This window comes from Apteryx rowi, unplaced genomic scaffold (genome assembly GCF_003343035.1).
Source record: "Apteryx rowi isolate R43461 unplaced genomic scaffold, aptRow1 scaffold_11, whole genome shotgun sequence".
NCBI lineage: Eukaryota > Metazoa > Chordata > Aves > Apterygiformes > Apterygidae > Apteryx > Apteryx rowi.
In genome coordinates, this window is record NW_020447308.1 from 4,666,050 (window position 1) to 4,692,826 (window position 26,777).

The 26,777-nt window shown below is 37.7% G+C and overlaps 1 protein-coding gene across 5 annotated transcripts in view; it reads left to right on the plus strand.

Moving 5' to 3' along the window:
• LRRC28 (leucine rich repeat containing 28) overlaps positions 1-26,777 on the plus strand; it is a 55,215-nt gene that overhangs the window by 21,982 nt on the left and 6,456 nt on the right. For 3 of the 5 annotated variants that reach the window (XM_026074641.1, XM_026074651.1, XM_026074669.1), the window contains 4 exons: positions 11,828-12,034; positions 17,875-17,977; positions 21,769-21,944; positions 24,602-24,761. In XM_026074641.1, coding sequence (XP_025930426.1) covers positions 11,828-12,034; positions 17,875-17,977; positions 21,769-21,944; positions 24,602-24,761 — 646 coding nt within the window. Of the gene's footprint in view, positions 1-7,720; positions 7,770-11,827; positions 12,035-17,874; positions 17,978-21,768; positions 21,945-24,601; positions 24,762-25,644; positions 25,714-26,777 lie in introns of all 5 variants that reach the window. The other 2 variants (XR_003254971.1, XM_026074662.1) reach the window with 2 other exon arrangements.

Here is a 26,777-nt window from a genome sequence, read left to right on the forward strand (position 1 = left end):
GTTAGAGTATACTTCGATAAAACTCAGATAAAGGGCTTCAGGCTGTAGCATCAAAACAGTGCGTTCTGTTCCTTTTAGTCTGAAAAATTTATTTCTACACAGTCTGTTTTAAAAAGTGGAGTGTGCTTGTGAGAACTGATTAGACTTGGCACACGGACCTAAATAATGAAGGTCGAGTAGAATTTGTCTTTGTTTTATGTTTTGATTATTTGAAAAATTGCATTCGAGAGGACTCGTGACGCACTTGTATTCTGCAGAAGAAAATAACTTTTTAAGTGGCTGAAGGTGTGTTTGAATTCTGTAATTACTCCATTAGTGTTGTTTTGTTTTGTGTGAGTTTATTGACTGTGTAGCAGAGGAGGGGGAGAAGTGGGGGTTCTTCACTTGTTTTTGATCAGTTTTACACCTGTGGAGTTGAATCTGAGATGTATAAAAGTGGACTACCAGGAATTTAATTGTGCAGGAATGTAATCCTGTCTTGTAGTCTTGTTCTGAGTGTTTGGAGGTATTATTTATTTATGGAAACATATTTGAAAGTCCATATAGACTATCAAAACTAACATTCCTAGTTGCTTTAATTTCACATACTAGTTGTGTGTGTCGTAAGACTCTACAGCTCATTCCTCCATTGGTAGCTCTGGCAAATGCCCCCTTCCCACCTCTTTAGGCCTCCCTAAAGGTATCATTCATTTCAAGGTGTCACTCCCCTCCTTTGAAACTTTTTTCCACAGTATGCTTAATCCCCTATTGAGAGCACAGAAAACCTGCTTCTTTGGAATTTGATATGAGGGTTTTTCCATGTTATGGCTGGCAACAGTCATATTCTGAGCAATGTACCTAGGGGCTATAATGAGGCAGATTCGCCTTCTTGCGCAATGCATGTGTTAGCCTGCCTTTGCTCTGTGAAGGGAAGRGTATGGGACTTCTAGTAAGTCTCTTCCTTTTGAATGTCTCTTCTTGCCAAAATCACTTATTGTTGCGGCTTAACATACTCTGAGAAATTAAACTGAACTGAGTGATCAGATAGTGCCTAATATCATACTAACTTTCTAAACAGGAGTTTTAGAAAAAGTTGGTTCGTAACTCATCTGTCAGCACTAAATACTTCTGCTGATGATTCTGGGAGTAAAGATCTGACTTTGTTGATTGCTTGGTTGAAGCACATATGTGATATATATGAAGTTCGCTTCTGAAACTTCATAACAGATGCTCTTTAAAATACTTGGAAAAGTCTTTCTCTTAGAACTGTTATCCAAAAGCAAAACTGAACTTCTTAAAGAGGATTTTAAGATGCTCAGGGTCCATCTCACGAACATTTGCCAATAGCTATTCACATGGGTGAAAAAAGATGTATATTGACAGGACTGTGACTAAAGCTCTGGCATTGAGATGTCTGCTGAGGAAGACGTTTCATATACAAATGTGYGTGTGTTTCTATGGAATGAAGACTTCTTTAATACAGACAATCTGTTCAATAGAGTTTAGTCAGACTCAAAGAACTTCGGCTTTGAACAGATATTAAACTGTGTGTGGGGGGTGGTCTCTGAAATTTTTCAACAGTTTGTAAAATGTGTGAAAAAAGGAAATTGTAATAGTAACTGCAAGTTCCAGGATTACGTTAGAAATGCCTTACTGATTTCATTATGCTACACTGTCAAACTTTGTTTTGCTGCTTTGACTTATTCCAAGAGGGCCCTAAACCAAGATAAAGTAAGCCATACAAGCAAAGCAGCTTTGCGTGGGGGATATGCCCATGCTTGCTGCCTTTACCAACATTGTTTAGAAAAAAATGGTGAAAACTGCACTTCATTATATCCTACACCGGCATGATGAGGTTGGTAAAAGTTAGAAGAGTGTGCATCTGCTACAACAAGACGTGGCTGCAGACCTTCTTATTCACAAAATTCAGTAGTTGTTAGTGTGTAGAGCCTTTTCAGCTATTGAAATTTTGGAATAAAATTACCTGTTAACTGTTAAACTATTAAAATCACTTGCTACTCCTATTTCATGCAAAACCTGTTGCTAATTTGAAATATTTTGAGATGCTCTCTTGTTGTAAAAAAAAAAAATAATAAAATAAAAATAACATTTGTGACGAGATATAATGACCAAATAAAATAGATAGTGCTCTCCCATCTAGACCTATTACATTTGGGAAAAAAATAGCTCTTGAACTTTAATTTTTATGATTTTGAAGTGTTGTATTTTCAAAAAATTGGATGTTAAAGTTGTTTTTTTGTTTCCCCCCTTCCCTCCCCCCCCCCAAAAAAAAACCTCGTAAGTCTTTATAAATAAAGTTATCTATGAATGTACTTCTGTCTCTTTGGTTCCTTTTTTCTTTCCCCAGGCTCTCTGTAAGTTATGTACAATGATTAGCTATATTAACGGGTAGTTGATTTTATGTGTGCATTAAACAAATTGAATTTAGTAGTAGGACTTGGGTACTCTGGGAAGGTTGGAGAACAAGGTTATTTGGTCTTTGGAGCCGAACAAACACAAATGTTAGTTTTGTGCAACAGAAGAATTTTAGACTGTATCGATTTCCATTCTGATCTTGCTGGCCAAAATTACTTTTCTTGTATCTTTCAATGTATCATTGTGAGAGAGTTAAATCAAAATATTGCTTATTATTGACATCCTTGTTTTTACTCAATTAGTCTATTAAATGAATTGAGGCAAAATAAAATGCATCATTTACTGACACGAAATCTAAATGGAAAAAGCCTTTAAAGAAAATGTGTAGAACTGGAGGTGTTTCATGAGATTAACTTTGTCACACATGCAGAGTTTGATACCTGTATTTCAGTTGACTTAATTTTACTGCAGTGGTATTTAATATAAAGAGCCATGTTTAACTTAGTGTTGTCCAAGGCTCTGTTAAATTATCTTTCCTTATGGAAGGCTTTGATACAGAACAACTACCAGTATACTCCAGGTGGTAATTATTTAATGTGTGAGAGCTTTATGGACTAAGACTACTTATTTGTGTAGCTAAAGGAGCAAAATTCCGAGTGACTGTGTGGGCGCTTGTTCCGAGAAAGTGCTGCGTAGTGTTTCAAATCCGCACAGAGACGAGCAAGGCTTGCAGTCTATCTCCCACTGATTGAAATAATACTTGCAGTTGCTCTCAGCGTGTTGAAAATCAGGACGTTGCTATCTTTTGACATGATCGGATGGAGTTTTCTCCGATGACAGTCTTAATCAGAAACTGTTAATAGTTGGTCCTATATACTGTTTTCTTAGGAGCCACATCATTGTAGCAGCTCCTGCCTGTCCTTCCAACTGGGTGAATTATCTGGTCTGCTGGGTGGCCTCACAGGTGTGTCTTAGCAGAGCTGAGCTGGGGAAGTGGGGAGAAGCAGCAGGAGCTCTATGAGCTGCTGCTGCTGCCAGGAGAAGGCATGTGCAACCCTAGTTTTCACTGAAGAAAGCTGCACCCCCGTTACAATGGGAATGTTTCCTGCTTTTCATTATGGAGACAGTCTTCACCTTCAGGGAAGAGGCTTCTTTTGGTGTCTCCCGGTGGTAACTTGAGTGGACATAATTTGGCTTGATATACAGTGTAAGACTTTTCTGCTGAAAGATGAACATCTACCCTGGACTTATTGCTTTTGTTATGTATTTAGTTACTTTGGGGTGGGGGAGCCTTAGGAAAAGGAATAAAGATGCGTCTGTTTCCAGTTGGCTGGAAACAGTTGATAGCAACAGGCACAACGGATAGGTCTTTGCTTGGATTATTTTGATACTAAAGTAGTAACAGGTTAGGAGAGAGACCAGTCTGCTGAGTTCATCTGAAGTTTTTCCTTTCAAGAGTAAGACATGAAAAATCTGACCCAGAATTTATGGCCTGGTTTGATCCTGTCTCTCTGGCTTCCTGGACTATGCTTTAGTCTTTCTAATGTTCTGGATTGCTGCTTACTCATTGTTTTCAACCTTTTTCACCAACCTTATCCACTTTTCTTACGTATGTTAATTTCTGCTATTGTTCTTACCTGATTTATTCTAACTTTTCTCATTGCAACCATCAGATTATGAAAGAAAATGGAATTCCTACTTGCTTGTGAAAGCACAAGTGCAAGCGTTTGGAAACGAAGACTTTTTTTGGAATTGGAGGTTGACATTTAAAAAAAATAACACCTTATATAAAGGGGCTTAGGGAGGCATCTGTCTTAAAAAATGTGAGTGGATACATACACTTAACTGTTGTAGCTTCTTCTGTTGGCATTGCGCTCAATTCCAAAAGTATGTCTGTTTGAATCATTTATTGCCTCAAAAGACTTGTCATCACTGGAGAAGCAATTCACTTGTGTGGGTGATTTCTGGCAGAGGTTCACAAAAAAACCATGTAGGCTTAACAGGTGTGATGAAAGCGCATTGAGGGGAGATGTGGAACAGAAGCTAATAACCTCTCTGGATCTGTGCTATCTGTTTGGGTAGGAAAAGATTTAGTTGCTTCAGTGCTGATGGTGAGGAGAGTACAGAGAGCTGGACCAGTGAAGCACAGAAGGCTGCTGGTTTGGTCAGTTGAAGTTTAACTGCGAAAAAGATGGGGAACCACTGACACTTAGAAGAGTTTGTGTTACTGGAACTTAATGAAACCCTCGTGCCTGAAGTCTGTTTTCAGCCACTTTGCTGAATTATTGTTTTGCACCTTAGAAAACCACTTTTTCCACCTTTGCTCATGCATGATGATACAAAATAGATAAGGTTTGGTACTCAATTTGTGTGTGACAGTTAGCAAGGTTGAGAAAAAGTCTATTTGGGTAAATTCAGTAAAGTATGTATTTTTCACTTTTTTTTTTGTCTGTTTCTTAAAAGTTTTTAGAGGTGTCTTAATATAGTTTATGGCTGAAATAGGTGAACCTGAGAGTTGGGAACATCTTTGAGGTGTTACTTACATGACTATGTTCATTCACAAAGGCAACCCTGACCTAGAAAAGCTTTTTCCCTGTTCATTCCAGCCAGGATGTTTCTGGAAAATGGAAGCATAAGTATTGCTTAAATCAAGTTTCATCAGTTGGGATAGAGGTTTATTCCATAGAATTTTTGCAGTTTTTTAGGTCATTTTCAACCTTGTTTAAATACAGGTTATCTGTGAAACAGTTTCTGCAGTATCGCTTCCAATCTCTCTTCATTTTTTTTCTTAAAATACAGAGCGAATGTTAGGCTGCACAGGAAAAATACAGCAAATCTTCAGGTCCGTTATGCATGAGAAATGGAACCCTTTAAATGCTCTCTTTAGCAATACGGTGAAAGTTCTGTATAGAGCAGTGGCAAAATGTAAATGTGATTCTTTTTGCCTTCCCTTTTTTTTTCTGTCCTTAAATCTCATGATACCAGTTCTCACTGGTGGTCAAAATTCCTTGTTTGAAGATGGCACAGGTCTATCATAAGTGCCAATTTGTGCTAGAAAACATAATTTTTATAAGCCATGAAATGTGCGCTGTGTGGTAGGACAGTAAATGCGATGTAATATATAATAGGCTATTTAACTTATTTCAACCATCTTATAAGCTATTTAAGTCCTCCTGAGGCATCCCAGAGCTGATCTTGAAGAGATTTTTTCCCTTCAAGCTCTTAGTTATTTTAACTTTACTTACACTTCCTGTCCAATACAATTTTAAACTGATAACAGTAACACATTTCAAGTTTGCAGGCATGTATAGAGGCTTACATTTCTTTTCAAATGGGAAAAGTAATAAATTTGGTATGTATGAAAGACTTCAAACATCTGCTGCTTACCGTTGTATGGTTTTACAGGTCTAATAGAAAGGTGCATCTTGTACTCAGGTTCATGGAAACTGATTAAAATAACATTTCAAGGGTGAAGTATAGTAGCGACTCTTAGCACTTTCTATTTCTTTTCTGAAACAGCCCTCCATTTTCTGTTTAGATCCCAGAAAAGAGCGGGGTCCCTTGGTGCATGAAGTCCAGTGTCTCGCAGTCGTAGCCAGCCAGCAAAGATCTTGACTCTCTTAGGACTCATATGTCCTTCGAGGTACCACAAGCCAGAAAAAATCCCTTGATGGTATATAGTAAAGACTCATACTACAGAAGCCCCGCAGCCTTGAAACTACAATCTGCTGCTAGAGTTGCAGAGAGGATGGCAGACAAGGAGGGTGACCCGTGTATTAGACTCCTGTGGCAGCAGAATGTTAAATGGGAATGAGCGTATGGTAACAGGAAGACTATCACCATTGCCCATGCTGTAGAAGAAAATAAGCCTCTGTGGTTTCAGAGGAGGAGGAGGTTTCATGAGGAGCCTCCCCAGATTTCGCAGCTAATTCGGTAGTTTGGGTTGTGGCATTAGGGTTATTCTTGATCATATCTTTGGGACATACTTTACAGGTGTCTGCGACAGATTTCTTCCGCTAGCAGCACCACCCGCCAAGTCAATGGAGTGCTGTAGTTGTGGCTATGTAACCTCTCCGTCTCTGTAATCACTGGGGTAATCACTCTCTACGTCGGGTAAAAACAATTTTTTTTTTTTTTTTTACACTGCCTATGTTTCTGAACACCTGTGTTTCAAATGAAGTCATGCTATGCCTCGTAGAAAGGTATATTCACATACTTCCTTGCTCCTACTAACATACTGGTTGTATCTAGAAATTGCATTAGTCATTCTCACCGGTGGCTCATTACCCTTGTATGGTGAACCAGTCCACCCAGTCCCTCTCTTCCTTCGTTGTTTCACGTTAGCAGCCGGGCTCTGACTCATGGCAATTCTCATCAGTCTCAGAGTTCATGACTTTGCAATTTTTTTTTTCCCCAATTATTTTTCATTCCATTTCTATCACTTAAGCATAATAGTTCTTGTGTCTCTTCCTGTATGATGATTTGGTTCTTTACCGTATTAGCAGTACTTTAAATGTTTGTGTCATCAACAAACTAAGACCTAGTTTTTCTACCAAGGTAGATAGTGGCAATTCTAAACAAAGCAGGCCCCTAAGGAGCACCACTAATAATGTTTTCTCCATCTCAATAACTTGCTTTTCAGTGTATCCAGTACTAGATGCTATACTTATGTGTTACCATTAACTAAGAAATGTAATTTCCTCGAAGAAGGATAAGCTAGTATAACACGACTTTCACTTTGACAGATCCCTGTTGCATTTTTATTCCACTTTCTATTTATGTTCCAGTTGTTGGTTGCTCTTGATTACTCTTTTCCCGCAGAACACCTCTTACAAGATACTGAAGAGCACCAAGTTCATGTTTACAGGGCTTTTCTGGACGCAGGTTATACATTTGTTCTCCAGCCCTAGGCTACTATCCCCAAAATGTCTTACTCATTGAGAATCCTCATTCCTGAGCTTGCAGTTTTGATATATAACCCATTTTTCTCAGAATGCTGGGGCGGAAATTTTTTAAGCAGCCTCATTTCGTTTTAGTAATGGATGTGGTAATTTTCAAGTTCTTTATCCTTGCTCTCATGAGGTATTCTGTCTCTGTCCTCATATACAGCATTGTTCTTGCAGGAAAAACTGATGCAAAAAGCTAATTTAATATTTGGTCTGTCCTCCTAATTTCTACCCCTTGTTGACACCAGTTCTTTTTTTTTGCTCTCTATTTCTTATTTTGAAAGCTTTTGTTTTTAATTTTCTTTGAGAGTTCCCATTTTTGTGGCCGTTTCTCCTGGCAATTTTCATTTAATTTCTACAGCCTGACCTCTAAGTGACAGCTCTCCTTGCTGATCAGTCCCTTTTTCCATTCCTTGTAGGTTCTCTGCTTTCTCTTAATATCCTGTTTTGAGGTGCATACTCATGCAGGTAGGTCTGTAGCCCTTTCCTGTCCCCTTTTTTTTTTCTTTACTTGGATTGAAATACTCAGATAGTGTTTGATTTAAAGTAAATCCGTGCCTTCCATACACTCAAATCCAATTGTGTATGTGTTTCATATATCTTCGGATGAAATTTTGGGTTATGGCCCATCAGGGAAAGGTGGGATTGTTCTTGAAACTTAAGGAAAACTGTTAGTTATTTTTCAGTTATGCAGCTGGTGAGGCCTATACCCCCAGAAGGTTAAGGAAGTTTGAATTGCCTTTGGCAGTTATTATATGTTGTATAGGCTGGTTACTTCCAGATGGTGTTTTTCCTGCAAATAAAACCATAGGAATCAATTTTAAAACCTGGCATTTAAGGCATCTGAACCATACTTTTTTTTCTGTTGCTAGATAATGTTTATATAAATACAGTCAGTTCTGTTAGAAGGTCAATAATTTTGGAAATGTCCTTAAATTACTTTAAGGTTTCACTTTTTTTGTAACAATATACCAATATTTCTTTCTGGGTTGAGAGACATACATACCTATTTGGTGTTTTTTCTTTTTGTAAATACAAACACATAAGATGATAGTCCACTTGTCCCTTTCTCCAAGTGGTTTGGAAAGCTATTGCAACAAATGCCAGGACTGTTTTTTGGAGCCACAGTAATCACTTCTGAATCTTGTGTCTACTCTTCATATTAGCAAGAATGAAAAAGGTGAATTAATTACTCCGAGTGCTGGCAGTTTTAGAATACAGTCTTAAGTACTCGTAGGTATGTGTGTGTCGCTGAAATCGAGTTTCAAAGCCTGTAGGCAGGACTCTGGGGTAAGCCTGGGTATAAGTTTCTGGGAGGTAAGGCCGTATGTGAATTTACAGTCTGTCAGATACTTCGTGTGTACTGCCCCATGAGCACATTCGTACCATATGGTCAAACCACATAATTGCCCAAATATATGTGAAAGCAGATGGACGTAGCTGAAACACTTTGGTCCGAGAATCAACACAGTAGCTTAGTTTGGACTCTCTGTGCCTCCACAAATCTGGGGTCGTTCTGATGAGTTTAGGAAAGCTTCCAAGGATTTGCTCAAGCTTCTGATGTCAAAACCGGGCTCAGTGCACTGCTGTGCACCGCTGTGTTGATTTGGATAGTGTTAATCTTAAAATACTGAAGCTAATATAAATTTTAAATTACACATTTATGAATTTCATTTGAATGTAATTGGAATTCCTGAGTGTGGTTTAATGGTGATGCATAATGCTTGTCTCTTTCTTTTGTAGCAGCGTTATTTGAGTTTAAAGTCTCTGAATAAAAGTCCCTTCTCTGACAAATCTTTTTAGTTGGGAATAGCTTTTTTCCGTGTCTGTCTAAAATTTCCCAAGTCCACCTCTCGTAAGTGTCTAAGTGCTTGATTAGGTGATAGCAAGAGAGAGGTTTGTAAATCTTTCACTGCTTATTAGGCAAGCTGTCCTTCAGTATTTACATCGCAAGATTTTAAAAGTATGGATAATAGTATTTATTAAATAAAGGCTTGAAAAACTTATTAATGGACTGTTTTTATTCTTTATTGTTTTCCTTTGCTTTAATGAGATTGAAACCAATTTAGTGTCATTAAAATATGTCTGAGCATGTTCTTCAAAATGAGCTTTCAACTCTGTGGTGGGGAGTCTTGGGGGTTATATCTTTAATCTGATGGCACTTCAAGTGGTTTGGTTTACTTTTTAACTTCATCATGGGTTGGTGGGTGTTTTTGTAACATATGGTACTCTACGTTGAAAGTGGATGTTTACATCTGGTATGCATTGGAAGATTAAGGTAGAGAGGATAAAGTTTTGGACAAGTATGCGTTTTTTGGATGAAGGATAAAGTGAGAATACTTTTATTTCCTCTTAGATTTGAAACATATCATTCTAGCAATGCCTTTGAAACTCTGCCAGCTTTGCCAACCATAACATTTATGGGATTTTGGACCTAGACTGGATTAGAAAACTGTTTTTAGTGGGAGAGAAAAAGGTTAGTGCCTGAAAATAGCTAGCCCTGTTATTGACTGCCTGTGGTCAGTGGTTTGGCTGAATGTAGGTGGCTCCCTTCCTGTCACTGTTTTAAAGCATATGGCTTTTTTTGTGATGAACATAAAACTCTTTAAAATGAGACTGCTCTACTGTAGTTATTTTGCACAGTAGTCTTCTGCTATTTAATGGTGATTATTTTTCTTTTGCAATTCATTTTCAATCTTGTAGTAATTTTTTTTTTTTAATAGAGCTTATGATTGCTGTTAACATCAAAACTGTCAAAGGTTTGAAGAATGCGGTCATCTCTGTATAGCAGCTGCTTCTGTCAGGATTGTTTTATAAAAGGACGCATGTGCTATGTTGATGCTTTACTGTAGTTCATGCTGGCATTGTTTGCAGTGGGCAGGAACTCCTTGTTAACGCACACGTGAACCTTCCTCCTATTAATTACTACTTCTGTGAAAATCTTTAGTATTGAATTGTAACTTCCTTTTCACGTTCTCAGTAACGTTTATAGAAATATTTTTCCCAAGGTCAACTTCAAATTTGTCATCTTTCTTTTTCCCACTGTGTATAAGACAGCTTGAAATTAACCCAGCTCTTTGTTTACGTCTTAGGGCGCAGAGATCATGCAAGGTACCGGGAGAGCTCAGGGAATGGTGACGTTTCTAGCTCCTGCTGCAGAGGGAGCTTAAGGGCACAACAGGTCTTGTTTAGGTTTAACTGAAATAGAGTTGCCCTATGTATACGTTTAAAAAAAAATCTGGGTGATAGAACTGTAGACTGTGCAGTTTAGAATTATTTGCCTGGTATGTGCCTCATGTTCTTGGTGTAGACAATTTTGGGGAATCTTCTTTAGCAGCTATCAGATGCAAAAGCTGGCTTCATTTAGTTAAGGCAAAGTAAATTTGGTTCTGCAAGATGCTGAAAATTGCCAGGAGAATTGAGAGCACTGAACACTTGATGAGTTGGTTACATTGCTGTAATGTATTTAAAAACAAAGCAAACTGTTTAAAGCTTTCCCCATGTTCAGGGGAAATATTTTATAGAATTATCCAATTTATAGATTTACAGTAAAAGAATTAATAAACACATGAGATAATCCATAAGGCTTCTCAGTCTATTTGTCAGTCAGTCTTCAGAGAAGCACAGCCTGGTCCCAAAGGCCAGGCAAAGGAAATCACTCCGTTACACAAGTGAGGCTACTTGTTTGATCAGGTCTTGCAGACTTTGAAGAACTTGTTTTTCTTATCTGCAGAAAAAGTATATGATACTATTTAAAGCACAAAATGGACTTCTACAGAACTCTTACAGTCGCAATAATTAACCAGATTCTTGAAGTGTTAGGAAAGAAAGTCTCTAGAAGCTGTAATTATTGCAACTATAGGTTATAACTTACTGTAATGTCCTCCTAAAATAACATAACCTGACATAATAATTTACAGATTATTAAAATGAATCTCTGTTCTAATTCAAGCTAGCCCTTTTGAATTGCAGGGAGCAGTTGTTCCTAAGCATGCTTGGTGAAAGACTGTCACTAAGCAGAAAATGATATGCATGTATCTGCAAGTCTAATTGCAAGAGAATCTTAAGTAAGGTGGATATCAGCATTGTATCCTCAAAAAAATTTCTTTTTTTTAAAGTTAATTTAAATTTGCATGTATTCGAGGTCATGTAAAACACCCTTGCTAACAGTTAGTAAGCTATGTAATGTCTTTTAAGCATTCATTTTTGCTATTTCTGATTTTGGCCCAGGAAAGTGCTTGATGCTTTTGTTGGTAATAATAGACACAGTTCAGCAATGCGCTGTCTTGAGAGATGTCGTATTTAAACATATTGCCTAACAAATAACTGCTCCCCAACCAAAAGATTTGAAAGGTGAAGATATTGGGGAATATTAGTGTTGTTCTGAACACAGATTGATAGAGTAGTACCTTGAGAGCAGCAGCTAGCTGCTGACTTTTGTTTTTGATTTGCTGAGATCTTTCTTGTGGCTTTGTTATGAACCTAATTATATTAATATATCTCCATGCCTAATGTTTGGATTGTAGAGGTCGGAGACCTGAGGGAGCTGCAAACGCTGGACATTTCGACCAACCGGTTGATAACTTTACCCGAAAGGCTGCACATGTGTCTCTCGCTGCAGTACTTGACTGCAGACCGCAATCACCTGTGGTGCGTTCCCCGCCACCTGTGCCAGCTGCCCAGCCTCAACGAGCTGTCCATGGCCGGGAACCGGCTCGCCTTTCTGCCGCTCGGTGAGTCACGCTGCCTTCACCCGACTGCGGGGTGCGGGGGGGTCGGAGAAGAGACGAGGAAACAACCTCGCCTTCCAAAAAGGAATGGGGGAAAAAAACTGCAACAGGTGATTTTCATCCGTGCTGGTCCCTACTGACTCTGTTTGTAGAGTTGTCACGGTGATCGCATTGTTGGAAAATAAGATAATAAATGAAAAAGAAGTGAAATACGTTAAGGTTTCATGTCTATTTTAAAGCAATAGGTCAACTATCAAAGCTGCTTTATTTTTAGCTAACTGAGGAAAAGAAAGTTTAAATGATGTCCTGTTTAAATATAATACTATGTAATCTGAGTTCCACCGCTTTGGGTAATGATCTGTTTGTTTGCTAGATGTGATGATTTAACAAAGATTCTTCAGCTAGAGTTTTTAACTTGCCATGGAAACCGGTAACTCCGCAGAAATTACGTTGCATCACGAGGAATGTCAGCACTGCATAATCTAGCTAAATTTTAGTTTGTGCTGTGTATAGGCATCCATCAAAACTTTCACAGCAGTAGCCCAGGAAAGAATTCATCTGCCGTTTTCTTAACCCTTTGTAAGCCTGGAACTGTAGGAGGAGGCCTTGTGGGCAGGAGTTACCACCTTACTAAGGGAGGACTGTGTATTTTGCCTGTGAAAAACAAGTAATTTTCCACGTGTTGATTACTTTTTACTTTTAGTGGACTGTCGAGGGCTAACCTCTGCCGAAATACGGACACGTAGGCAGATTTGTCATGTCCGCTGAATATCTGCTAATAGTTTTTCTAGCACACGATCAGAGTTTGGTTAATTAGGTGCAGATGAAGTTATGCTAATCATGTTGAAAAAAGATAAAAATTAAGGTGACTAAAAATGAGGTAATCTTATTTCTAAAGTAATTACATTGTATAGGTATAACAATTTTTGTAGTACTAGCTATTTAGTCTTTAAAGAAGTTGATAAACTAAGACTCAAAAAAAAAAAAAAGTCTATACTACTGACAAGTGCCTCTAACTGCGAATAACCTCTCCAGAGGGGAGTGTTTTGGTTATGTCCCAACATATGTCATTATATAAATGAGAAAATGAGTCCCAGGATGCATCATCCAGTTTCCACAGTACTCCCTAAAACAAGCAAAGTAACTACRCCTACTTTGGCAAATATTCTTAACTCCATTTCATGAGCAAGGGAAGTTGAAGATTTCTGAATATTTTTAATTTTGCAAAAATAAGATGCTGTTCTATATCATAAGATGTAAAATATTAAAGGATTTGAACAGTTTAATGCAAAAGTTTTCTTTACTTTTATGCTAGTAGCGTATCTGTGAGCGAGCTACGACCTGGATCAGCCACAGATCTGCTGAAGTGTTTTAAGTTCAAAAGGAGGAAATAAATCTCTAATAAAATGACACCCCTTCTTTTATTCTTTATTTTTAGACTCAAAATTCAAAACATTCAAAAGGAACTTTAACGGGGAACATCAAAGACTATCGTTGACCTTGTTCAGTAGTTCTTAATAGTGACTCACTGGTGAACATTTGGAGATAATTTGCTATCTCTGAATATGAAACTGAATCATAAATCCTAGAGTTCAGAGGAAAAGCGGCACAGAATAAATGTAAATGTTTAATCCTTCCTTCTGAAGAATCGGAAGACTTCAGAATGGTCAAGACGTGATGAAATAAAGTAGAAGAGAGGGTTAGTGCACTGAAAAGCAAAAAGATTAAATCTATCTTCTGCCATGCGGAGATATATTTTTCTTCGTGTATGGTACTGTATGGAGCATTACTGAAGTTGAGGCACAACTGTAGCATTATTTCTGCTAGCTGCCCATGTTGGCTAATGTTATTTTGTGTATACGCTTACATCCAGCTTCACTTTCACGGTTAATGACCGTGAGTACGGAGGTTAAATAACAGAGAGAGACATTGCAGAAACATTTACAAGTGGTAATCAAGCAAGAATTGTCAAACAAGTTTCTGAAATCAGGGAGTGGAGTAGGAAGGCAGGCATCTTATTTATCACCAGACAGAATGTGTTTTTTCTTTTTTATTAGACGTGTCCATGTTAGAAGAAATAGTCGGGTTTTAAACATATTGGCTGACAYACTGGCTTTTTAAAGTGTGGCTTTTTTCTTGTTTTCCATATGGTGATTAACATCCCTTGCGCCACAGAATCCGTTCTTCCTCATCTAAGCATGGCCCTAGTAGCTGCCTGCAGAAGCCTTGTTTGTGTAATGGAAATCTGCATTTTCCACAGATTCATAGGAATAAGATRTATTCCAACAGTAGCTCTGCACTTTCACTGCACTGCTGGATATGTACTATGTGGTTTTGTCCTGTATGTTTTTTATTTTAAGTGGTGATATTTACCTTTCTTAAGTTTGAGAGCACATGCATCTTAAGAAAAATAGGGTAACGATAGGAATCAGATTTGCAAAATGCAATATAAATACCTCGTGCCACTCTCTGATTTTCGAAACTGGCATATAAACAAGCAGATGGGTAAACAATAATGAATTAGTCGTTCCTTCTGCAGTATATACTTAATTCTCRGATATAGCAGTATTTCACATAAATGATTATTTTTCAGCTGTCATGTATTCCAGTTTATATTCAAAGAAATAAAAGTGTGTGGATGTGTGGATTTGAGTCTTTGGACCTTCCTAATAAATTTCTAAAAATACCCAAACTGTAAGTGCAAGTCAAACTGGAAATGGCATCCTGGCCAACCGTGTGCTTTTTTTTTTTTTTTTTTTTTTTTTTGTTTTTTGGGGGGGGGGGGGTCTTTTTTTTCTCTGGGGAAGGGTTCTTGAAATGGCCTTTTTTGATTGCCGGTTGAAACTCTGGTTTTTTTTTTTTTTTTTTTTTTTTTTTTTCACTTGTCTGGGTGGAGGATGTGGCTCTTGTGTTGCTCTGAGAAGTGGTCTTGAGAATGCTCTTCTTGAATGGCAGATGGAACTACTGATTATTTTATATCTATTTATTTATATTATATGATAAATTACCCTTTGATAGAAATTTAACCTTAAAATTTGCCATTAACAAATGCTTCAATGCCTGAACACAAATTCCATTGCAAGTAGAAATTCGAATCTGTTGACAGTGCTAGAATAAAAATGATTTATGTAATAAAGTACAAATACAATTAAAATAGGCCATAAATTTTGAAGTGTACTGGCAGTACAGGGGATGTTATGACAGCAGATATTCAGTGTTATATTACTTTATTGAGGGTTTATGTGCACTTTTTGTTTAGAAAATGGGCCTAGTAATTATCAGCGCACAGTAAACAAAGGTCTTATTCTACCTCAGTATATGCTGCTTTTGTATCCTCGGCCTCCCAATATGCTTAAAAGAGCATCAGTGCAGACACACAAGAGCTTTTGTTCCATCTTCAGCCATGTGGAATGCATATGCCAGGGCCCTGAGGATGTTTTTTTTTTTTTTTTTTTTTTTAAAAAGGAGGGGGAGAAAGAAAAAGAAAAAAATTAGAATTGGGGTTTGTTCAGGACTCATGGCATTTGATCGTTTCTAGGAGAAAGGTCTTTGATCTGGGAGCCTGGAAGGAGGAAAGTGGAAATGTTTTAGGCACAGTACAGTGCTTGCGAAAGCCACATGAAAACCTTCTTTGTAGCTTTAGCCTTTTCATAGATGGGCAGCTTCCTTATTTCACAAAGTCCTTAAGAAGTGTGTTTTTTAGAGAAGTTTTAACAATATTTGTTGACTGATATAAGACCTAAAAATTAATGGGGATGGGATACAAAGAGCTTTTTAAGTGATGATTTATTTAAATTTAACTAAGCTTTATGAATAGTGTTTGAAACTTGAAAAAATCTTTTGGGGACTGGGAGATGCTTGGTTATTTAATGCAAAGAAACTGTATCAAAGGAACATTTATAGTTACAGGCTATTTGGCGTTGGGAATTGAATTTTTCCTACTGAGATATTTTGTCTAACGTCCAAAAATTTGCTTTAATTACCTAGGAAATGCAGTCTTCAACTCAAAACTTACAATCTAAACATAGCATAAGATAAAGACAGAGCGAAGACATGAGATGTATCAGGGGGGRAAAAAAAAGCCAATCCCATTCCCACCTCCCCGCAAAATGCATATGAAAAGAGCAGCTTTAGGTCTTTTTTTGACTTGCCTGATTTTCAGCCCATTTATATACATCTGTGTAGAAATGAACAAATGAGCCCTTTTTTTTTAAATTTTCTCCCATTCTCTAAATTAATAAGTTAAACAGTAGCACATTCAAGCTACCCAGCAACCCAGAGTTTTCAGTTCTTATTAGTATAATTAGCTTCTGTAGCGTGAGGCAGTATTCTTGCAGCTTTAGATGTGCCATGCACATGCTATGTGCTTTGACTTTTATTGGCTGATTCTTTTGCAGTGTTACAATATTTTCCAGTGTGCCAGTATTACCATATTTTTATTCATTGTAGGATAACAATGCTTTTGTTTCATCTAAAAATATCCCAGAACTTCAATAATTTATTTTCAGCCAGGCAATATACTGAGCCAAAATAAATCATCGTTCTGAGGTGCATCGTTAAGAGCTAACATCTCAAAAACACAGCAGTGTCGGTCAGGCAGCAGAGAKATTTGTACGTACTTCTTGGGGCAGAACAGTTGATGTATACATCGTATAGCGCTTTGAACTAGAACGTCTTTGGGACAGTGTCAAAGAAGCCTATGTTGGTTGAAGGTGTCTCCTGATGTCCAGTGACTCCAATTTGAGCAAAGGCCAGATTATTGTCCCTGAAGCCTAGGACAAAACCTCCATAGCTTATTGCAGGGTAAGGCTCTGAATTAAAAGGAAAAACAACTCTCAAGTTTTATGTTCACATTTTTCTTCCAAAAAAGGAACCTATTAGGTTTTCTGTTGGTATCATCACTTGTTCTTCATACAAAAGATCTGATAATGGAGCACCTTTGAAGTTCCTCAGCATGATCTTCCAAGGTTTCTGATGCTTGCAGCTGCCACTCAAGTGGGTGAGAGCTGAAGGCATTCAATATATTGTAAGACTGGCAAATGTTTGGAGATATCACTTAAAAAGCTATTTGCTTTATCTGTATTAAATTACATCCAGAGCTCTGTGTGCAAGAAGAACTATTCAATGATAGAGAAAGGGTTGTATTGCCTGTTGTCAGGGTGGGGAATGACAAGGGATCATAGACAGTTCATTASTCCAAACAGATTATCTAAAGAGATATTGCAGAAAAGGTTTTAATTTTTATTCTGTTCTTGGTATAATAGCTGTGATTACGAAAGGGACAGAAGCTGTGTTAATCTCGGTGAGGTGGCCTTTGTTTTTATGCCAATCAGGATAACTGACGGTTGGTAAAGATGGGAAGTCAGAATTGGTCGAGGTTGCGCTAAGCTTTCAGTGTGCCTGATTCAGCCAAACGCTTGGTTGTCTTGCTTAGTTTCTGTAACGGACTCCTTAGGACTATAAAAAGTTAAGATAGAGACATATGAATATTATGTTCTTAAAGTATGCACAGTAGCTTTGAAATAAATTGTCCTTTTGCTTCTCCGAACTGACTTTAGAGTTTTCAATGTGAGAATTCATAATGGGATTTTCAGAACCCTTGAAAAGGGTTTTTTTTATATATATATATATATATATAAAAATGCTGTTTTCTAACCAGTTTTTCAGTTAATCCATAATAAAATAATTGGCTCAGATTTTACAGCTGAGAAGTACTAATTTAGCTTTGCTTACACTGAGTCTGATTAGCTTTTTTTTTTTTAATTAAAAAGAATCATTTTGCTTAAAATTGTCATTATGTCATCCCTTCTCCCCCTTACTTTTTTCTTGTTTTCTAAACCCAGATTTAGGTCGTTCTCGGGAGCTACAATATGTTTATGTGGATAACAACATTCATCTGAAAGGGCTTCCGTCTTATCTGTATAATAAAGTCATTGGTTGCAGTGGGTAGGTATGAGTTAATTCAAATGTTTTGCATATTTTTTCCTTGTAAAATTTCTCATAAATATATGCCTGTATGATACAACTGATTTTTTTTTTTGATTGATTCAGAACTAATGTTACTTTAAGGGGATTACTGCAGCTGCCAGTTCTGTTTTACTTTTGTAATAAATCTTGTGTGTGAATTTGCTGACTTACAATATTTTAGTATTAAGCCATAACAGTCAGCGCAGTTATTCCAAAGGAATTCTTAATGGTGATGTAGGTCCTGAAGCTGCAGGCTAGCTGCATTTAAATGTGGCCAAAAATGTAGGCTTCATAGATTTTTTCAGAAATGCAAAAACTCTTTCTCACATATGTTGCAGCATTTAACTAATTTGTAATTTCTAATATTTCTGTAAGTTACGGGCCGTTTCTTGGAGTGTCACATGCAGCTCCTTCGCTCACTTTGCATCCCAGCATCAGCCCTTTATAGGGCTTGGCACCTACTAACTAAAATAGGTAACTTTTTTTAGGAGGTCTGGATTGACAGGTATATTTTTAAGTGTGCATTTTAAAAATATCCTAGGCTGTTTCATGTTTGTGGTTAGGATGTGAGGAAAAAGTGGGCTGTGTAGGACACTGGCTTAATTCTTTTTGCACTGACACTAGCATAAATTAGGATCAGCACTGCTGAAATGAATGGACTCTTGCTGGTGTAAAACTGTTCAGAGGAGAGTTGTCCCCATTACCATCTAATTATAAATTTCTGGTATGCTTGCTCTCAGCAGATCTTACATTAAATATAAATTCCCTCTTTACAGCCTGTGCTCTACTGCAATGTGTGAGATATTGAGTCTTGACATTTTAAGGGTTTTTTTTAATATTCCTGTGTCACATAGCTGGTTGTGTGATATTTAAATACTTGCAGTTGTATTATAATTCTGCTGATTTGTGTGCAGCCTCAAATTTTTACAGATTTGATTTTYAGTAAAATAATTTTTAGGGTTTTTTGTTTGTTTGCTCTCAGAACTGAGAGTACCCTTGTAAGAAAGACATTAATGATAACAGATAGTTGGCCCTAAGGATAATAGAACTGTATTGATTGACTAAAAACAATAGGGGCAATACAGGAAATGCCCCCACAAGTTTGGTCCAACTATCCTGTTTATTTCAGGTGATTTTAAATAAATGCTTGTTTAATTTTTGTAACGTTTGAAGTCCTTATTTTACTCTCAGCCAAAATCTTTTTACCTTTCCACTGATCTTTTAAATGGCATCATTTGTTATGAGACTCTTCTGCTCTCCACGCTAAGTTCTATTTCAATTTGAATTTTTCTTAATTGTCTGGTAAAATTTCAGTTTCTTCAGTCTTTGATTTAGTTGTTCAATAATGGTTATAAAATCCATACTTAAATTTCCACAAAATGCCTTAAAGGGGGGGAGGGGAATGATGAAAATATTACCAGCTCTTTTTGCTCTGATTACATTTATGCTGCTGGTGGTATCTTGTATGGAGAATACTATAAGTCTAGTATAGAAGAGACCAAAAATGTTCCAAGTGTTACAATGGCATTAATTCTTGAAAAGCCTTCTGTGAAATTTAAAAAATCCAAAAATTATTTATTTTATAATAACAAGGAATTGAAAAATACAATAATTTTACTCTTTTTTTTTTTTTGTAAACAAAGTAGTATTTGCATTTGTGTACCAAACGCATACTTCTCTTTAAGTTGTGAAACACTCTTGAAATATCTTAGATTATTTTTAGGGAAATTTTTTGACATGGGAAAAGCATTCCTATATACTTTATTAAGAAGAGTTTTTATTTGATGGTGCACTGGGGTGACATCGTTAAAATCATACATTAATGGTAATCTGAAGCATTTCTATGTTCTTTCCAAGTAAGCATTAGTAGCCAATGCAAGGTTTTTACAGGTCAGGCAAAAGGGCTGAAGATCCAGGGTTTAGTACTCTTCCTGGTCATCCGCTGGATAACAAAATCTGACATGTTGCTGTTACAAACATAAAGCTAGACTTCTGAAAATAGAATATAAATTGCATTCTGTAAGTAATGAATATCTGTCTAGGAATCCTGCAGTCAGACTGACTGAAAAACAATCTTTTACATAAGAGGTGATGATCTCAGCCCTCAGAATAAATTTTGATCTTGCTTTTTGCAGATTGGATTTCATGGTCTCCAGCTAGGTATCTGTCAGCTTGTTGAAGGGAGCCAGTTGGTGGTCACAGCTTTTTCCTGTCGTTTATTTGCCACAGGGGGCTTCTGTAGCTCCATTTTTCCTGCTTGATAGATCATTTTTCCCCTCTTCCCTTCCCTGTGTGTGTGTGTGTGTGTGCGTGTGTGTGTGTACACATATATATATATACACACACACACGCACACACACACACACACACACACAAAAATATAGCCTGACTTAAGGGTCTGTCTCTTTTAAATTGTTCCGCCTGATATCTCGATTGCTTCCTTTGTTTTTCAGTGTTGCAGGAAGGAGCACTGGGCATAAACAGCCTCACTCTTCAGGCAGCCCAAAGGGCCTAGCTTTGAACTGTAGTAACTGTAGGAGCTTTCGGGTATTCTTCTATTTAGGCTGGGGAGAGGTTGATCAGCTTGAAAATATATGATAGCTACTTCGTTGGGAATGGATTGCTGGAGATTTAATTGTTGGAATTTTGGGTTTCTGAAATCCTGATTTTTTTTTTTTTAATCCCATTAATGGTTTGTGGAAAAGTATTAAATATTTGACAAGAGGCTTATTGATTTGCTGTTTGATGCTGTTCTTTGTTGCTTGTTTCTCTGGGGTGCCTTTCCTTTAATCAGAGGAGATGAGATTCTTTGTTATCAGAGAAATACTATGAGATTTTTTTCACATCTGATACGGTCTAATAGAATTACCTTAGTTTTAGGTCCAGTATCTGGGAAAGCTGACTAATTTATGTTTCTGTTCCATTTGTTAGGACTGGCCCTAACAAGTTGCTCTTGGCTTCAAATTTAAGTTGTCATAAACAATTCCGATTCCCCCGTTGACTTCCCCAACTTCTTAGTAGAATTTTCCTTTGCGTGTCTCTTTGGTATGATAGATTGCAACAGGGATCATGTAAAGAATTATTATTTTTACTACAGGCTAAGTTTCTCTCCTTGGATCCAAATAACCTTCCTTTTTCTCGTTATGATTTAGGAAGGACAATGCTAGTAGACTTCTTCTTATTACAGCTTAGGCTGTTTTTGTTGTTTTGGGTTGTTTTTTTTCTCTCCAAGGGAACTCTGTGGATGGGGAAAGTTGCAGTACAGAATCACCCAGTGGCACTTAAATGCTAATTTTTTATGGCTGTAGTTTGTCTGACATGTTGTAGTTGACAAATCCATGATCATTCTCAGCTAGTTGATCCAAAACACAGGAAACCAATTGTTAGGTATGAAACTGCTCCGTTATGTAAAATATTTAGTAATAGTGACATTCAGAGGCTAAATGAGATCAGCTTTTAGGCAAAATAAGGGACATGTGACAGCTTTCAGTAGTGGACTTGATTGATCTCCTTGGGATTGTGTTCTCATTTCTCTAGCTTTTGCATGTTACTTGGTCAGTAAAGACCTCCAGGTGACCCATGACTAGCATGTCACAGAGGTTGGGGATCTATAGGAAATGCATGTCAGTATGTATCACGCTTCTCATGAGTCCTTGGAAGGTGCTGCACTGAACAGTGTCAAGCGTGCTTTGGGCTGGTCATCTGGGTTTTCCCATGAAGTTACTTTTATTATTTTCTAACCACTTTCTAAATGTTTTGTGTCCTTCCAGTTGTGGTTCTCCAATTCAGGTTTCAGAGGTGAAACTGCTCTCTTTTTCATCGGGACAGTTAACTGTGTTCCTGCCAGCAGAGGTGAAATCTATAGGGACAGAAACAGATCATGTGCTGCCATTGCAAGAACTGGCCATGAGGACACTCTATACCACCTACTACAGGCTTTTAAAAGGTATGAAATTTTTGCATTCTTTAGATTGCCTGAAAACCCCTTCTTCTCTTTTTGCAATGATAGGAACATTTCAAACAGCTCTTCAAAGAGCTGGGCAAAGATTAATGTTTTAACAGATTTATTTAATCAAATTATGTTTGAAATGCTGTGTTAAAACAAAAATATCCAATATCAAAACCAGAGATCCAAAGACTATTTCTAAGGTAGAGTGGTGCTTACCAATGGTTTCTTGAGGATTGTATAAAGGAGGTGGCTTTTTGCAGGAGAAAACTCTTTAATGGAAATAGATGAGAAATACTGTTCCTGAGGCAAGATTAGATGCATCAGCCAACAATGCAGCTTCTTGCCAGGCAGCACACTCCTAAACTGGCAGACTTCTTGTACATAAGGCAAAAGAAATGTTAGCAGCCGTTGGCCATTTCAGTACCGTGACAGCTGAGCTGTTTTAGTTCTGCCCCAGTTCAGACTTTTTGTTGGAAACTGGCCCTTGGCTCATCTGGTTATACATCATGCTTTCACACGAGCTAGTGATATCTGAGAATAACCTGCGGATTCAGATTTTGTCAGATTTTGGTGTATTGTGAATCTCTCCTATTCAGAACATCTTGGAAATTTGTCAGCTTCAGAGGTGAAAGTAGAAGGTGGAAGGGTGGAGAGTTACAGTAAAAAGGTGAGAGGGTTACAGTAAGGGGTCGCTTGTACCGTAGCTGCTGGAGGAAATCCTAAGTGCTGAACTATGCCCATGCCAGGAAAAGTGTACGAGGAGGAGCTGGCATTCTCAGTGACCTCTCGGCAGCAAATATACTGAAGGGAAGACCCTTCGTGTTAAAGGGTGCAATAAGCATACCAGCCTGTGTGCATAGGAAGCAGCACTGCTTTGTGGAGATTATGTTAACTGATGTAGAGAATGAATTAATTGACTAGTTTTGGTGCTGTGTATTTCTGATGTTTCTACCTGCAAGGGTAGATGGGAAGAGTTTAATTGTTCATTATCAGGATATCAGCTGCACCAGAATTACACAGTGAAGGATGCTGTTTCATTCCGATTTGCAGAATTCTAGTCTTTGTTGAAAAGGAATTTGAGAACATAATGTACAGAAAAAGCAGGGTTCAAGATCTTTTAAATCATCAGTAGCACTATTTTCCTTACCTAGTAGTGACTTGCACAGTAATTTCTGGAATATTTGTGAATATGGTTCTTGAAGACACAGGTGAAGTTTGGTTTGGGAATAGCAAGCTAGCATTGCAAAATCAATTTAAGGAAGGGTTTGTAGGAGGTTTATACAAGGCTGTGAAGATTGTATCTGGTTGCAGCCAAGGTGGAGAACTTGAAAATAGTGAAGCATTGTTATAACTATCCTTCCTATTTCCAATTAGGAAGACTATACTGTACTGTATAGTCTTCATATCTTTTTTTTTCTTCCTCTTCTGGGTGACCTTATGAAAGATGATGTGCATTACACCACTGGTGACACCCAAAATTTCATTGAGGCGTGAGTAAAGCATGGTCAGGGATAAGATAATGGTGGCTTGGGGAAGCAGGTGGCACGTATGATCAAAGCTGCAGGTTTGATCTATCACTGATTGCTTCAATTTGCAACTTTAAAGATGCTGTTAAATGCTTAGCTACCTATAGATAAGTATGAAAGTGGCTAGACTACTTTTCCTCAGTCTTTGCCTGGCCAGGGAATACAACCTTTTCTTTTGGACACAAATGTTGGTACTGTTCGTCATATCTGTCATCTCAAAGTGATGTTGTTGTGGAACATTGTGCATGAGATTAAACTTTACAGGGTTTGAAAGCTGAAACTAGTGTGATATCTCAAAACTGATTTATCAGGTACTGCATCTTGTCTTGATTACTCAGCACCTAAACGCATTCATGCGTCTTGGCTGTCTTTCAGTTTTTAGATGGAGATTAACATGTTGGTTTTAATTTATAAAATACTAAGTGACTTGGGTCAAGCCTGAAAAAAATGATTGCGTCTTCCCATGAAATGACCCTGGCATCTGTTGAACTATAGGGGCACACTTAAGAGACTGTGAATGTATTGATCTTTTTGGAGTGGGCTATTTGCTTGGACCTATGAGGATTATGCTGGGCTGGATTGTATTTCAAGTAATTCTAAATATTAGAGATCCCTTTTTGCTGATGGTGGAGTTTGGGCTTTTTAGCGAGCTTAGCTATCCTGCTAGATCAGTTGCTGAAAGATTTTAGTAAAATAATACTGATGTCCTTTCTAGAATTTTGCATTCTTGTTTATTATTAAATACTTGTCTAGATTATCCATATCTGATACTAACAGCTCTCCAGCTCAAGTCCTCCAGTATCTTTATGTCTAAGAATGCTATATGACATACTACTGTTTTTTATTATTTGCTTGATCAACGGAATCTTCAGCTGGATATTTGGGCCCACTTAATCTTATGCCTGCAGGGTTTTTCTAACCTTTAAATTTTTGAACTTATACAATGAAATCATCATGTGCTTCACCTTGATTGTGGATAATGTGCTTTAGCTTGCTGTTCTTTTGACAAAGTCTTGAGAAAGCGAGAGCTGATTTTTTTCTGAATTGTTCATGGATCGTGCTTATTGTGTTTGACTTTATCATGCAATTGTTTTGTTACAAGGCTTTCTTGTTTCTTCTCTTCCCTAGACTTGAACTTTCTGACTCCAATCTCATTACCCAAAAGCCTCTTGGAATTGCTGCACTGTCCCTTGGGACACTGCCACCGATGCAGCCAGCCCATGTTTACCATTGTCTACCCAAAGCTCTTTCCCTTGAGGGAAACTCCAATGGCCGGATTGCATCAAGGGTAATTATACAGGAAATTACACTGGGATTTCATTTAGGAAAAAACACCTTTATGGAAGAAAGTGTAAGCTTAGGGATTTTTTTTTTTTAGCTTAGCAGGCTTTCAGATCTAAAGCCCCTTTCCTACGATTGCAGTAAAAGTTGACAAATCTTTTATTTGCAAGGCACCCAGCATACTGCCATTAGACTGTTTAACAAGGGTTACATCACTTTTGTGTTTCAGATTGATGTTAGACAGTGAAGGGTTTTGATATGATGGGACTGACCTATTTGTGGTGGTGCAGCACCTGGGTGGCACTTCTGTGCCCCAGACAGGGTATATTACCCCACACTAGTACTTCACCTGATGCTCTCAAGCCAGACTTGAGGAGAATGCCACCACTAAATAAAAATGTTCTAGGATTAAAAGTAAAGACAGAAAAAAGCTCTAAAGCCAGAGTTTAATTAAAATATTCTGCAGTTAAAATACTTTTTTCCATGCTAATCAATTTGAGATATGCTGTAGAAACATTCTGCATTTTAAAAAGGTGGTTTGCTAAGAAACACGTGTTAAAAATATTTCAGCTTTTGTGGTTATAGCAGTTGTGAACATGTCTGCAGGCTTCTCTAGTCAAACATACAAGCCTACACAGACTTACTGGCTTGCCTGGTAGAACAGTCATAGCAGGGACTCAAAACTGGGGGGTGATTCAGGGAGTATTGCCCCCAAGCTTTAAAATATCTTAAAAGTGAGCACTGATCATTTTGCAGTGATTCTTTCCCTAGCCCCTATTAATCTGAGCTGATACTGTGGCCTGACAGGAGCTGTAATATTAACAAATCTGCAGTCTGCAATGGAAAAGCATCATCAGGGAGATTTCAATTGGTTCTACTTAAATCTCTAGGCTTAATCTATGAAGAATCCAGGATTCAGCACCCTGGGAAGAGCCACACCCTTTCAGAGAGGTTTTCTGGTCTGTGCTAAAGTGCTCTGTACTTTAGATCCAACTTTGCCAACAGTTGAGCTCAAATTTACTTGTGTTTAAATATCAGTGAATATTGGCAGCAGGATTGGATTTTTTGTCACTCTTTTGCTGATGTGCTTCGTTTTTCCCCTGGTACCACTCAGCTGGCTGTGCCCCCTTCCCTTTTTGGAAAGGTATGGGAGAGAGAAATTGCCATATCCTATGTAGGAAGTGGTGCATGCTTGAAGTTGAAGATGCTGAGAAAACTGCAAGAAAAAAAGGAGAGTATGTTAATTTTTAGTTGTGCACCCAACATTACTAGATGTAAGTTCGGTGTGTTCCAGTGAAGAAGGTAAAACAGCACCCACGCAGGTCCTTCCCATCTCCTTGCTCCTGAGTGCAAAGGTGGCCAGCAGCTACATCATCTCCTTGCCTCCCACCATGGATCCCTCTTTTGAATTTCCCAAGGGCTTTTAATTGTTTTGCTTTGAGATTCTTCCCTTATTTTCCTCCTCTTTGGAGGAGAGTCCCCTTTACAGAATGCATTGATATRTCACCAAAATAGCACTACAGGTATTGGGGCAGTAGAAGGAAATGTAAAATTCTTTTACCCTGCATGAAATAAGGTTTTTAAACTGAACAACAAGGAGGCTTTGTCCCATTCATAGCTGGTATAACTCAAACAAAACTACAGTACTGTTTGAAACCTAGTTTGCTATAAAGAAAAGTCACTTGGGGTTAAACAAGCAAATGTGTTGTTCAGGTTCTTTTAGAGAAGTCATGTCAAACGATTACTTACACAGCATCCCCTTAGAGATGGGGGAGCAGAAAGGAAGGTGCTTTAAAAAGGAGTGTTTCTGAAGATTAATTTTTGGTTCATATACTGCTCAAGAATGCTGCACAGTTCTTGCCCTGCTGAAATCCATTGATTTGCTAGTTATTTTCATTAACAATAAAGAGACACTGCTTTTCAATAGGTGAATGTTTACGAAAAAGAACGTAACTGTTGATTCTTGTTGATGGTATTAGTCATTTTTCCACAGCTAAATCACAGTCTATTTTGCTGTGGGTTT